The sequence below is a fragment of the Stegodyphus dumicola genome, chromosome 3 (assembly GCF_044657685.1).
Source record: "Stegodyphus dumicola isolate Sdum_Otavi_A_Nest chromosome 3, ASM4465768v1".
Lineage (NCBI taxonomy): Eukaryota > Metazoa > Arthropoda > Arachnida > Araneae > Eresidae > Stegodyphus > Stegodyphus dumicola.
The window spans coordinates 12,396,502-12,411,976 of record NC_140770.1 but is presented as its reverse complement, the minus strand read 5'-3'; the positions used below and the strand labels follow the sequence as shown (position 1 = coordinate 12,411,976).

At 34.2% G+C, this 15,475-nt stretch overlaps 1 protein-coding gene across 1 annotated transcript in view; it reads left to right on the top strand.

Moving 5' to 3' along the window:
* Positions 1-14,198, top strand: part of LOC118201809 (receptor-type tyrosine-protein phosphatase mu-like) — a 213,955-nt gene extending 199,757 nt beyond the window's left edge. The window contains exons 43-46 of the mRNA XM_085812574.1: positions 310-435; positions 2,337-2,482; positions 6,489-6,624; positions 9,430-14,198. Coding sequence (XP_085668700.1) covers positions 310-435; positions 2,337-2,482; positions 6,489-6,624; positions 9,430-9,537 — 516 coding nt within the window. The 3' untranslated portion in view covers positions 9,538-14,198. The remainder of the gene's footprint in view (positions 1-309; positions 436-2,336; positions 2,483-6,488; positions 6,625-9,429) is intronic.
* Positions 14,199-15,475: the final 1,277 nt, after the last annotated feature.

Sequence of the window (15,475 nt, the reverse complement as noted above, 5' to 3'; positions counted from 1 at the left end):
AAATTTCTGTGATCCTGCAAATAGCGATGGCTACTTTTTACGGAATTTTAGCTATACTGATGTAACTTTTAATAATTCTTTGAATAAATTTTCGAAGTTTTAGAATACCAGTTAAGTACGAAGTTGAGAAATCAAGAAAGATAAAACAAATGATAGTTAAATAACTATTCAGGTTTAATCTTACACTTATAGTAACTAACTGCAAATCTTAATGCTTAAAATTTTGTACATTTTTATGAATTTAATAAATATGAAAATATTCGCAAATAACTAAAAATTTATGCTAATCTCTTTTTTTTTTTTCCCCAGAATGTAGGAATATATTGGCCAGAACTTGGGGGATGCAGTTATGGAGAATTTGAAGTTGACGTAATCACATACGAAGAGCACGAAGATTTTATTATACGCATCATGAGACTCACGAATTCTTTACAGGTATCTTTATACTATAAAACCTTTTAATGAATTTCTGTTTAATGTAATACTTTCAGTACTACACTGATTAAATTCTTATCAAGTGCACAGTAGTAATAGAGACTGATATATTTTTCTATATATAAACAGTTTTTTTTTAAATATTTTTTATACATGAACAACTCTTTAATAAAGCCAAATACTTAAAGATTTAACTTTTTTCTCAACAAACTATTAAACCATAAAACAAATTTCCCTTTACATAGAAATATCATATTCTCCCATGTGTGTTTTCAGGATGTAAAAATGGTTGCTATAAAAAGTTGATGTAAAAATGTCCAGAAAGAATCGGTTCGAATTATATTGGGGGGCATAAGTGATTTCTTGGGTTTATTGGCATCTAAAAAAACATAACTATCTCTACAGTGGCGATTGAAGAAAAAAAGGGGGGAAGGAAATTGTGATGGACGAAAAATTCTTTACCACCTAAAACTGGTCAACTGTATTGCTGACAAAGAAAATCATCGATCATTATTCGAGGTTCAGACTTGGTGCGTGAAGGTGCAGTTGCCCCTCGCTCCCTATTTTTTGACTTCCAGTCGAGGCGAAGGCGCTGCTCATTGTTCACATCCCCTGCTTAAAATAATCTAATGACTCTACCACTTCAAGTGCAGGCAAAAGAATGCCTGAACGTGCGCATTTCGTTCTTTCTTTTTAAGTTGCCTCGCACGGCGCACGCTGACTCCTGGCGTTTTGCGGGCTCTGTGGTACCCAGTGATGGCTGGTGCTGATATTTGCATATGAATCATTTTTCTTCTGATCTGGCATTACATTGAACTGATCGGGGGAAAAAAAATTTAAATTTCAGGTTTTATGTTTAACCAGTTGACTGTGGCGCTCTCGTTTAAGAGTGCACACAGTTTGGTTCGCCAGAATGGAGCCATGACGAGTATATTCGTCAATCACAGAGTAAGTTGCGCTGGTAAGATATTGGATGAAAAAGATGGGTTGTGGAGTGATATTCAGCGAAACAGGGTACTATACACAATGGGACTTTGCAAATCGAACACCACTAACGCGATTCCTTCCTGATCTTAAGTTTGTAGCAAAGCGAACACCTTCGCATAGGGTTTTTTTTCCCGATGTTCCGGGTAAATAATCCGGAACATGATTCCCGCCTAATTGGCTTGTGTTAGGTCTAAATGGCCGAGTTTGTGTCGATTGATTTCTTTTGATTGGATATGTCGCAAAAAAATTTGAGCAAAAGATTGATACGCGATAATGTTCTATTACTTTTTTTTTATAAAATATGAATGTATTCAGACACATTTCAGTCTAAGAAATGGAGAAATATCTTTTTGTAGTAATTTTTGAGTCGTTTTCTTGCTGTGGAATATGCTATGATAATTCCATCCGTCCTATCCACTCCACCCATTTTTTTTATTATAATCAGTCACTAGCTCCGGTTTCTTTTTTATTATTTTTCTTTTCTCTGTTTCTATTATGCTGTCATTTTGTAAAGTACTTACGAAATAAGCCTCGCCTCTTCTTTCCATTTCATTATACGCATGACGAGTATACTCGTCGATACACAAAATCGTGCCGCTTCTCCATGACGAGTATATCCGTCAATCACAGTTAACTGGTTAAGAATGAATTTCTTGCTTACGTTTTGCACAATAGTGTATACATGTAATGTTGCAGCAGTTCAAAATTCAAACAGTTAATCAGTTTAATGACTATGACTCATCTCTTTCCTGTTCTTCGTTTGTACATGCATATTGCAGCTAACTACATCAAACGTTTTATAATATAATTCCTAAAGTTTCTACCTTCTCATGACTTCAAACTTCTGGTGTTAGTGATTAAATATGTAAGAATTATTATACAATAATATTAAAAGGCATTTGTTTTCTTTCCAGATGAATGAGGAGCCACATGAGGTTATCCAGTTTCAATACAAAGCTTGGTCTTCCGAAATGAAACCGGCCTCTATGCTTAAACTCCTTCGCAACACCGATTTGTGGTATCATAAATCCGCCGGCGGACCGATTACTGTTCATTGCATGTAAGTACTCTTATCATGCGTAATTTCCAACTTTCTCTAATTCACCTAACTATAACCAGGATTATCAAATGGTTTTTCAGAATTGTCAGTTTTGAAGCATTTAAAACTCTTCACAGGAATACATACGAATCGTTCATTACTTGATTCTTGTTTGACTATGGGCTTCCCGATAGATGGGAGGTGAAATTGCAAATCCGAAGCCGGATTATCTTGGTACGCTGTGCTTTGTGTGAAACGGGTAGTGTATTAAAATAAATATTGCTCCGTGTATTGAAGAGACGTAGATGTTAACAGGCAATTAATCGATTCTAATAAATTAATTGATTTAAAATAGAATTTTGAGCGCCCAACCGGTATGCATATAAGCATTTTCTACCTCGCCATGCGCATAAGGGAAAAATCCGTACTTATGATTAAACTTATTTTTCTTTCAAACGAAACATTTCCTGTTTCATAGAAAAGTTAAATTGTAAAATCTTTCTTTTAATGTCAGATGCTGTTAATATCAGAAGCAATCTTAAGCGCTTAGATCAGCGGTGCCCAACCTTGTGCTCGCCGATCGTTTTGTATGTGCTCGCCAGCCAGATAAGGTACTATGGACAAAAAATATTTTAAAAATAACCATTCATTTATATTTCTTAATTGCTAAAATGTCGTAATCATTTATAGTCATAAGAGATATCTTGCAAGACGATATAAAATAATTGATTGCTGATTGATAACTTGATAGCGAGAATGGAATCTTATTGCTTCATTCCGATGTTAGATGGCTCAGCAGGAGAAAAGAACTTCAATGTTTCGTAGAACGTCTTTCGCCAGTAAAGCAGTTTTTGGAATCCGGAAACGAAAGTTATAAAGAATTGGACGATAATAATTGGTTATCCGATCTGTATTTTCTCACGGATATAACAGCTAAACTTGAACAAACTGAACGAAGATCTCCAGGGAAAAGAAAGAAAAAAACCTTTTTTAAGTTGACTGGGACTGTAACTGCTTTTCAGATAAATTTAAATTTGTGGACAAATCAGATGAAAGAAAAAAATTTCACCCACTTTCAGAATATATCAAGCCATATTAATAACCACAAGGCAATTGAAATACTCGCAAAATCTAAAAATGCACGGAAAAATAATTTTGAACTCCGCTTCTCTGATTTCCATAAAGTTTAACCATTATTATTATTCATCTCATACCCATTCGCCGAAATTAATTTTTCAGATGTATCACATAAGATTGGAAATACCCGATGAATGGGAGGTTGTAAATATATAAACGAAAATGTTGATGTTTTCGAAATGTATGTACTCGCGATAGGCAAAAATGTGCTCACGATAGGCCAAAGGTTGGGCACCACGGGCTTAGATTATGTAAATAGATGAGTCCATGAATTAAGTGCAAATACCGAAACTCGACGCTCCCGATCCAACTGTAAAGTCATTGTGTGGCTAGTAGAATATTATTATTATTGTTTGTTGCAATCTGTTGCTTTCTCATTGCGTTCAGTACTGTCGCTGAATTTAATACGCGTGCATACGAAAAGACACTTCCTTCTCTGACAAACACTATTTTTTGCAAAGGCGCAAAAGATGTTATATATTTAAAAAAGGGAAATATTCATAAAGTAATATTTTTCAATTCAATTTAAAATACGTATCTTTACTTCTCTGTTCCAAATCTGTATTAGTCTAACTTCAAAAATGCATTTTACTTTTTAAGACTGATTATAAGTTTTGTGAAGTTATTGTGTGCAATGTTAGCTCCTCGAGTCGTTGTTGATGTTTCCGAAAATTGACTTGTCTTATGCTTTCGCTCGCAGATTGCATCAGCAGAGAATGGATATATAATGAATTAATAATCACAACAACTTTAATGTGAAGGGTTTTAAATTACGAATAAATTTATTAAAATTGCTGCACTTGATATTAATACAGATTAACGGAGTTAGCACCAGAAGGCATAATACATATTCTCTCTAGGAAACAAAATGAACATATATTTATATTAAACTCACCACAATACTGTGCTGTAATGTTGTGTAAGTGCAGTCTCATAGCAACAAAAATACAACGCACGTAATCATATTTTCGGTACTGCTGTCAAAATGTGAAGAAACGGTACGGACGTGTACCCTCGAGCCCAAGCAAAGTCAAGACGTTTTCAAGCGTTGAGGAATTTGTGTCATCATAAGCCATATGCAAGATTTTTTCCTACGTGCGTGGCGCGGTACAGAATGCTTATATGCAACCGGCATAGTAGTTAGCGTCGTTGACTGCTGCCCCAAACGTTCGGGGCTCGTAAAAAAGGAATTAAGCAAACAACAAAGGAAAAAAAAAAGTTTTTCAAGAAAGAAATACAACAATTTTACTTATAATTCTACTAAAATTACCTATCTAAGTACAAAATTCGTAACAATATTTTTTTAACTAACAAGCCTAAATTTCAAATTTTGAAAGTGCCGTTATTTTGATATTGTCGATTACGAGATACTTGATTGTACTATGATGCAGCAAGAAACTTAGTCAAATCTAGGTCTGCTCAAATCAAATTTCTTATGCCATTTATTTTATTTTCCTTTTCTTTTATTTATTTATTGTTAGCCCAAAAGAGCGTTAGACCAAATGAGTCTTGAAACGGCTTTTTGCGTTGATTCACTATAACCGACTGTATCACTTTTCAAATTGTTGTCACCAAATACTCTCGCCCTCTAATATATTTAAAGGAATTAAATAATGAAGGATCTGTATCAATGTCCGAATGTTTCTCGCATTGTGAAGAAACGAAGATACCTGGAGCCATCCAATTTTGAATACCATAGTCCTCCATCCGAATATGGGAAACCTCGAAGCCCGAAACTTGAATTTGGAATTTATTTTATTATCTATTTCCTATTTTTTAAATCTTTAACGAAATTTTGATTAAGAAACTCAACGGTTTCAAAGCGAGCAGCGTCAATACATTGTGCGGAATAACATATTTTTGTCTGCAGCGCGCGAGACTGTCTATCGGGAATATGCTGATATGCTAAAGATATGCTGTTTTTAAATATTGCTAGCCCCAATTCTCTCGAAACGTGCATGTATGTGAAAATTAAAGAAAAAAAAGCTCCCTTGGGTATAATATAAAAATCTAAAAACTTTCAGATTTTTACCCCAAAAGGTGTTAGGCCAGAAGGGTTATTAATGTTATTTTGACATTTTGCGTTGAAAACTTTATAAGTTCACTTTCCAAACTGTTGCCACCAAGTATTGTATGCCTGTATTATATTTAAAGAAATTAAATAATGAAGAATCTGCATAAATGTATGTATGTTTCTCGCGTTGTGATAAAACAACGGTACCTAGAGCTATCCAATTTTGAATAACGGACGCTTCTACCGAAATATGGGCATCTTGAAGCCGAATTTAGAATTTGTTTTATTATCTGTTTCATATTTTGTAGAACTTTAACGAATTTTTGATTACCACACTCAACGATTTCAAAGCGAGCAACGGCAACACTCTACGGGGGGGGGAGAGAAAACATTTTTATTTCCAGCCCGCGAGACTGTGTATCGGAACTTCTAAATGTATGCTTACTTGAAAATTATTTTGCGATATTGTTATTGAATTGAATTTTATGGTTTAAGTGTCAAGAAAATGATATTTAATAAATAAAGGTAACCCACAAAATTAAAAAAAAAGGCCGTTTGGGAAAAGAATCGGAAAGCTCTCAGATATTTAAAAAATTTACTTATTATTTATTGATAATTGTTTCCTCATTTGCGATACTATTACAAAATTTTATTTTGTAATAGTATCGCAAATGTTATAACTTACTTCTGTTAGCCTCGTGGGTTATTTTGTGAAACACAAGGATTTGAAATTAAAGTTTAAAAAAATAGCTTATTGGAAATATTTAATTTTCGCTCTTTTATACCATACAAATTAACTTATCAAATGTTATCAAATCAAAATACTCCCAAACGGTATGCTCTCCATTTCTGACAAAGAACGATTTTATTTTTCAGGGATGGAGCGACCAGGAGTGGGTTGTTCATAGCGGCCTGTTTCATCAGAGACCAAATTAATTCAGAGGAAGTTTTGGATACTTTTCAAGTCGTCAAAAGCATTCGCTTGAACAGACCGGAATTTATTCCAAACTCAGTAAGTGCTATTTAATTTCTTTTCTTTTTTAACCCTTTGACTACTAACAAGACATCTTTGTCCCTATAGAAGTTTAAAAAATCCGATGTGTACACCACATGACTTCCTTGTACGGAATATTAAATTATACGCATTTTTTCTTGCCTTTCATTTAAACTTATTGGATTGTATTAAATCTACTTCGTCGATAGCGCATAAACCATATGATGTTATCGAAGTTTGCCGGTTGCCATATCGTTGCACTTCTCTAACGCTTTTTTGAGCGAAAACAGATAGCTGTGTACTTCGGGAGGAAACTAGTGGAAAAACATTACAGAAAGACTGGAATAAGAAAGTAAGTGTTTTATCTTTTCATGTAGCACATAATCCTTATTTAATAATTAAAATTCGTGTTTTAAATTACTAAAGTATATTTCCTTTTCAGATGTTAATAATGTTTGCCAGCTTGCAATAAATATCGATAATTTGGAAATCTTTTTTTAAAAAAAATGTCGCGAAAACTACGAACTTGCACCCTTGATAGTAACTTTCTCAAAAAAATCGCAAAATTGCGCCAAGATGACTTCGTTAATACGTAAGTACCATAAAATTGTATTTTGACTTAACTCATATATATCTAACAATAACATCTGAACAAAATGCACGAATTTTATCGCGGTGAGAGCCGCAGGATTGCATCTTTTGTTGGCTTGACCCATAGGCACCAGAAATGTGTTTTTCGTTCTTGAACTAGGCCCACCAGCGGCCGAGCGGTAAAGTCGCTGAACACTGGTAGTTCGGTTTGATGTTCGAATCCCGCGAACGGGCTGGCTGCATGGGCGTTTTCGTGGTTTTCTCCATTTTTAATGTGTATATGAGCCAGTTTTCTTAGAAAGTCCTCCACGAAGGCATCCCTCCTCTTGGGCAGATAGCCCTCGAGGCTTTGCCATAATCACACACACACACACACACACACATTCGTTCTTGAACTTATTCAAAGACTCGATTCACTATTCCGAATGAGCGCATGCTGATTTATCAAAAAAACAGCGGTAGCTCATTTAGAGCTCATATATCGGAAGCTCTTGTTTGAAGCGTGCCAAGAAAGCTCGATTGTCGTTTCAGGAGAGAATGTTTATTCTCACATGTTGAAAATGAGTTTAATTTTTTATCATTTCCTAACTTTTAGAATATTCTTTTGTTCTAGAATTTTGTTGTTAGAAATACAGAAATTAAAATTTAGAGAATGTCAAAATACAGTTAAAAAAAAACAGTACTCGGAATCAGCAATTCGATTAAATGAGTTCTTCCAATTCACTACTCGTTTGGTTCTCTCTGCTCTTCGTCGAATTCTCATACTCTGATCCTGATTCATTCCCCATTGCCGAGCTTTATTCATCACGGTTATTATTAATGAGACGTGAGTCATAAACAACCGACTCATTTCGGTAAGCCAAAGTTTCGGATCTAATTCCATAAAAGAGCGGTTTCGCCCACATTTATTCGGCACGATATAGATAACTATGTAATTTTGTGCGGTTAAATTCCGGTTCTGATGGAGATTCTCCCGAAGGATCGGTTAAGTTAGGATTAACGGGTCTCTATCTAAAACAATTAAGCTTGTTTATTGCAGAACGGTGAAAAAATTATTACTTACGTATTAATGCAACAACCTTGGCGCAATCTGACAATTTTTTACCAGTTAAGAAGTATAAGCTACTTATTGGTGGCTTTTGCGTATTCTCTTGTTTTTACTATCGATATTTATAGTTGGTCAAAATTATCAACACATATAAAGAAAACATATTTTAGCAATTTAAAATGCAAAATTTTACTCTTGAATATGTTGTATTAAAAAGAATACACAGTCTTATTGAAATCTTTCTGTAATTTTTGTGCGCTGTTTTTTCCCCGAGGTACACAGCGATCATTTTTTGCTTAAACTTGCTTAAACCCACAGCAGGGAATTCCGAAGACTCGGCTTTATGCAAAACGCGACAACAGCGGCTGTCTGGAAAACTGATTTCCTCTTTGTTCCCTTTAGAAAAGTTTCATCGAAATTCTGTATTCCTGCAGAAAGTTCACTGCTGTTTCTTCCATTGTTGGAAAATTCCTTAAATTCGTATTTTAAAGCTAAGGCAAAAATATGTCACAGTTTGTTTAAAAACACTGCTGGAACTTGGAATAGAACAAAAGAGAACGCATACGAAAATGGCGGCGTTGCTTAACTAAAGGATTGTTATGAGCATGGTTGCCAGAGTTTGGCACATTTTTGAAATTTTGGTAACTTCTACTAAAATGGTTGTGTGACTACGTAAGTATAGAAAAATTAATATAAAAGGCAATTTTGAGCATCCAATTTTGCATCTAATCCAAAAGCATCCAAGTTTGAATAACGTAGATGGGCATCTGGAAGCCCAAATTCGAAATTCAGAATTTGTTATATTAGCTATTTCATATTTTGTCAAACATTAAAGGAATTTTTGATTAACAAACTCGACGATTTCAAAGCCAGCAATGGCAACACTGTACGAAAAGAAAAACATTTTTATCTCCAGCGCGCGAGACTGTGTATCAGAAATTCCAAAGATATGCTGCTTTTAAATATTTTGTACTATTGCTGTTGAATTGAATTTTATGGTTTAAATGCGAAGAACAAGATATTTAATAAATAAAGAAAACACACAAAACGTTGAAAAATCCCTTTTGGGCGTTATATAAAATCTGATAGCTTTCAGACACTTTTTTTTTTTTCTTCATATTTATTTTTCCTATGTCAGTATTTTTATGAGCAAAATTCCTACTTAATTTCTTTATTTTCCGCAGGATCAGTATCGATTTTTGTTCGAAGTTGCACAAGAGTTAGCAGATCCGGTCATTCATCGGTACGAGGAGCTGAATCAACCGTCAAAGAAACTCTCTTTCAAGATCTGAACTCGTAGTGTATAGTGAACGCTTATGTTATTTAGTATTTTACTACCGGTGGGCAAAGTGATGCTACTATTGATTTCTGCAAAAACGCAGGTGTATTGTAAAAATGATTTTCTAAGTAACTGGGAATATATTTTGACAATGTTTTTCTTTGTATACCTATGCATATTTTCTACGTCTGCAAATTCTGATAATTATTAAAATAAATGAAGGTGCACTAAATATTTAACTAAACTATTTATCTTTGAACTCCTATGTCACAGTCTTTAGAAAATGCACAAGCGCATACTTTCTTGCTCTGAAATTGCAAGTCACAATTTCCTGTTTTTAGAATCTGTACAGGCATATTCTTTGACTAAAGAAAATTTTAGTTTGTAATGATAAATTTAGGTGAAAGTGCATTTAGTCTAGGATGATAAAACGAAACGTTAAATACTTATTTGACGAACCACAATTTATAATCAGTTTTCAGAAAAATAGATTTATTTGTTTTACTTCTCTTTTCTCCTGACGGTAGATTGTAATCTATTTATGACTTACAAAAATTTATTAGGCTAATCTTTGGAATATGGTAACAGGTAGTTTGGCGACATTTTGGTAAGGCGATAAAGGTTACTAGCTAGGACTTTAGCAGTGTACATGGATAAAGTGAAGAGTGTGCGCAATGCCATTTTTGTGCAATTCTGGGATGTTTTTTTAAGTCAAAATAGGTCGACGTGTACATGGACGATAACGTGTATGTGCAATTCTTAAAAATGCGGCAAGCAGTGGGCGATTCTGCACTTTCTCCGAATTTCGCGCCTAATCTTCGTCATGATTAAGCACATTTGTTCCATAAAAGTTCTAGCATAAGCGTAATTCGGCTAGGAAATTGTTGGAAAAAAATGTTGAGTTTTTCGTGAAAACAAAATGACGTCCAAACAAAAACTAGCAGTTTGCTGTAGTAGGCTTTGTCGCCAAATTTTCGCCAAAAAATCGCCAAGTTACCATAATCCAAAGATTAACCATTTATTTATTTATTTATTTATTTTTGGTTGATTTTATAATTCTTTTAAAGGAAGATATTTTTATTAGAAGAAAAAATTCCAAGAATTATTTGAAGCAAATGATAAAATATGCTTTATTGAAATTGCTCTGAAAAAAAAGAAAATTTCTACTATCTATATGATCACTTTCAAAATTTAGGATATCAGATTTGATTATAGTGGTATTTACATTTTTTTCTAACATATATCGTGAAATTAATTAATATGGGTTATTGATCAATACTTCGTAAAATTTTAACATAAAATGTTTAATACGAAATTCTACTTCAAATTTTAAAATAATTTCCAAACTCCAGCAAAATTTTCATAAATATTACTTGTCTTTGCAATGAAAATAATTAATACAAATAATCCAAACTAAAAAATCACGATTTTGTAAAAATTAAATGTCTTAAAAATGTTTAAGTAATCCTTTAATTAACAACATAAGCAGTAGATAGTTTTATCTTTTTTATGGTAGAGGGATGGGAACAGTACTTATGATATTTAGAACACTTTCATGTAAATAATTATTTGAGTGAACAAGTGAAACGGTTTATAAAAAGTTCAGTTTTAAAAATCAACTATTTTGTATGTTAGTAGATGCATAGTTAAGTTTTACCTTAACACAACAAAATGTTTTTATTTCAATGATTTATGTTTTCTCCCTCCTTTCTGCATGCCTTCGTGGTGTAACGGTGAGCACACTCGGCGCGTATTCGAGAGGTGCAGGTTCGAGTCCCGGCGAGGCATTGCTCATTTTTCACGTTTCTTGCTTCAAAAATCCTAATGATCCTACAGATTAAAAATTGCATTTTTATTTTTGGTGACTCTTTTTTTAAACGGCCCCATCCTCCCATTTTAAAAAATCAGATCATTTCTATGAAGCCTTTCGTAGGAATGAGAGAAAACAAAGTGAGAAAATGAGAGAAAGAGAAAATGAGAGAAAACGAAGAAATAGTTATTAATTCTCCCACGTGAAAAAAGTTTTAACTTTATAATATTGAAAGATAAAATAAAACCCAGTCTTTATAAGTTGAAGTAAGGTTGCACAATATAGTTTTCCCTTGCAAAGACAGGGAGGTCACCAATTGCCGAGCGGTAAAGTCGCTGAACACTGGTAGTTCGGTCCGAGGTTCGAAGCCCGCGAACGGGCTGGCAGCATGGGCGTTTCCGTGGTTTTCCCAATGTGTAACATGTATACGAGCCAGTTTCCCTTAGCAAGTCTTACGAAATCCCTCCCCCTTTAGGCATATAGCCCTGGAGACTTTGCATAACTTAATAAGCCAACCCTTTCAAAACCAGGAATACAACAAGCATGCTAGAAGATTTGAATGATATCATATCTACAACCTATTCTCAATAGAATCTCGAATAAAACATTTCTGGGGAGTTTCGCTTTCGCGATGTCTGACTGGTTGACCGGTTGCTTGAAAGAAACCTACGAGGACCACAGCATCAAGTGCAATATTTTCATCTAAGATATAAAATTGTTCCACGTAGCTAGCCGAGACATACGTTCCAACGAATTCCTCTAGGTTTCTAGGGGATCTGCAGTTGCTTTATTTTTTATTACGATATTTTCTACCACCACGTTTGAAACTGCGAACGTTACTGACCACGTTACTGCGAAATTTTCCATCCATTTTGTTTTCTGCGACGATGATTTCTCCTTACTTTCTGTTTTTCTGCAATGTGCTGTTCGCTGATATTTTCCTTTGCTTTGTTTGATCCGAGAAGTGTTCTCTTGCGATGTTCCCGCGGACATCCCTTTAAAGAAGGTGAGCTATAATGAAAGATATTCGCTGACCGCCGCCCAGACGGTACAGTAGTTAGGAGAGTCTGACTGCGATACCGAAGGGCCTGGGTTCGAATCTCAGAGAAGGCATGGATGTAAAAATTGTTTGTCCCTTTATAGGAGGCAAGGGTGGCACACCTGTTAAGTACCTCCATAATTTAAAAAGACCACCACATTCGGCCTTAGGAGTGGCCGATGCCAGTATAGGTAAGTGCCGGCCATTTGGGAGGAGGAAAAAAAAAAGAGAGATTCGTCGACCAGCGTCCTAAGCCGAAGAAGACTTGCCATTGGAGCACTCGTTCGGGTCGATGGAGAATGACGTCAGAGAAATCGCCAAGAAATTTTAACTATTATTGGTAGTGTGCAAACATTAGTTAAAGATCGTCTTATAATTTTCATCAAGGTGAAACAAATGTGGGTCCTTCGTTCTCTGATGCTTGGGCACGAAGAGAGAAGATTAGTTACAGTACCACAAAATCCGCAACTTTATTGAAAGCATGCGGACAAGATTTTAGAGCCATTAGGTAACCTATGATGAAATGCGAATAGACGTTTTTACTCCAAAACCAACACGAATAAGCATGAAGTGGTGAAACTGATATCTAACATGTGCAGGTCATTAACGCTGCCTCCGAGTGGGTCAGCATGCAGTTTGAAAGGACTTCTATTCTTCTGGAATTTACAAAACTTTCGAATAAGTGTGTTGCAGTGGATGGTCATTAAATAGAAAAACACTACATATATTGCTTCATAGCATTTAGTTCAACTGAAATTCCTATTTGTATATGAACGTACTCTTGTAAGAGACTGTATTGTGAAAAAGACAGCAAAAAAAATAGTATGTTAATTATATCATCGTTTGAGAGCTTCAGGTCACTGCGTATAAAATTTCAGCATCCGTGCAACCCAGTGGTGAGATTTTTTAAACTGTAACTGTATTTTTTTTCCCAATCTCTACAGGGTAGGACGTTTTGCCTTTCCCTGTCTTCCCTTGCAAACAAGAAGGGCACTGCGCATGGCTGTCACGGCTTTTTTCGTTTGATGCACTAAAAAAAGAGCTTCCACCAACAATTGAGTGGTGAAGTCGCCGGACACTGGTAGTTCGCTCCGAGGTTCGAATCTCGCGAACGGGCTGCTGCACGGGCGTTTTCGTGGTTTTGCCCATGTGTAGCGTGTATACGAGTCAGTTTCCTTTCAAAAGTCCTCAACGAAGGCACCCCTCCTCTTAGATAAATAGCCCTCGAGGTTTTGCTGTAATCACCTAAACGAAAGCACTAAAAAAAAGATTTTTTTGGCTAGCGGTTTAAAGTATTTACCCATATCTGGTTTAACCCCTTAGCGAGATTTACCTGTCGGAATATGAAATATGATGAATAAATTTGAAATATGATGGCACATTTTATAGCTTTTAATTAAGACATTATTTTCCTGTAGTAGAGGCCTTAGGGGATCGGAAACACTGCTATACTTGTTCATAATGCACTCTCTCTATATTTTTTTCAATCATGGTTTTAACATTTCCTCAACATACTGAAAAAAAGACACCTATGAAAAAGATAATCTACTAAGTACACCTACCAAGGTGTAAACGCCTTCTGAAAAAGATACCTTTCATAAACACAAAATGCGCAGTTACAACTTTTCTAAGCCTGACCATTTCTTCTACGTTATAAATTTACTTAAATATCAGTGCACAGTTTTTTTCCAGTTGTTTTTTTTAATATCTTTTACTCACTTTCAAAGAGAGATGTTGATTTGTGAGAATCATTTGATTATTTATTGAATATTATTTTGTTTGTAACCTTATCAATTACTTTTCAAATAAAGCTTTATGAAACGCATGCCTCATTTTTTTCCTTATATGGTGTATGTTTTAAAAACTTACCTTATTCCTTGTACCTTTACATGCTCGGAAATTAAAATAGCTGTGTATTAGTTTCGTGTATAATCTTAAGAGATTATTATTATCTTATTATTAAGATCTTAATCTTATTATTAAGATTATTAAGATCTTAAGAGATTATCTAAGAAATCCTTAGTATAAATTAGGTACCATAATTAAAAGATATAAACATGTGCAGGCAGATACAGTACGAAATTTGTGTATGAAAAAATGGCACAGCATAAATACAAAATTACATAATATCACTCATATGAGTGTTGTATTGATTTAAGATACAAACTTATTTTCAACAAGAATACTTTTCTGGTACACTCGGTGCTACACAGCATGCATTTATTTGGAATGCAAGTATTAAAATGAAAGGGGAAGAAGGTTTTAAACTTGTAAAAGAGATTCACTGATTCTCCATTTTAGATGAAATTTTAAAGGAAAGTGAGATAGTTTTTCTGAATTACAATCAGAGCTTAAAGCTTTCGTTTCAAAAGCTGAATATGTGGAAGGTATGCGCATACGTTTTCTCAGCACACTGATCGAAAATTAAATTGAAGCAGAATTTGATGCTACCGAATTCGAGACAAGGAATTTTTCAGAATCTACAAAACGTAAGTGTTCGAGGTTTGATTTTGAATGATTCTGTTAATGAGAATGCATGCAAATATACATTTAAATTTCCAAAGCTTGAATTACGAAAATTTCATGGGGAAATTAAAGAATGTTTTGAAAGAGGATTGTCATGTGCGAGTTTATGAGAGAGGATTATTGTTAAAGTATTTCTTCAGAAATGAAAATTCTAGTAATTCTTCTAATAACTTATGTGCGTAGTATGATAATCTGGAACAACAAATTCGGGTTCTGGAAAACCTTAGCATCACTACAGATAAAAATGTTGTACTTCGTTCAGGGCTCAATATTTAAAATTAGAAGTGCCCAGCCTTATGGAAAACTGTGAGGAAGGAAAGAAAAAAAGTAAATGAATAAAATAACTAAAAATTAAAATAATTAAATAATAAATTTTAATTAAGATTAATTTAAATTTATTAAATCACTGAAATAATAAATTAATTTAATTTAATAAAATAAATAATTAATTAAATCAATAAATAAGTATCTAAATAATAAATTTACATTGTGAAAAAATGTAAAGAGATAAAGAAAAGTCTAATAAATTATTAAATTAATATTGTGTTTCTGAGATATTCATTTAGAGATACCGCC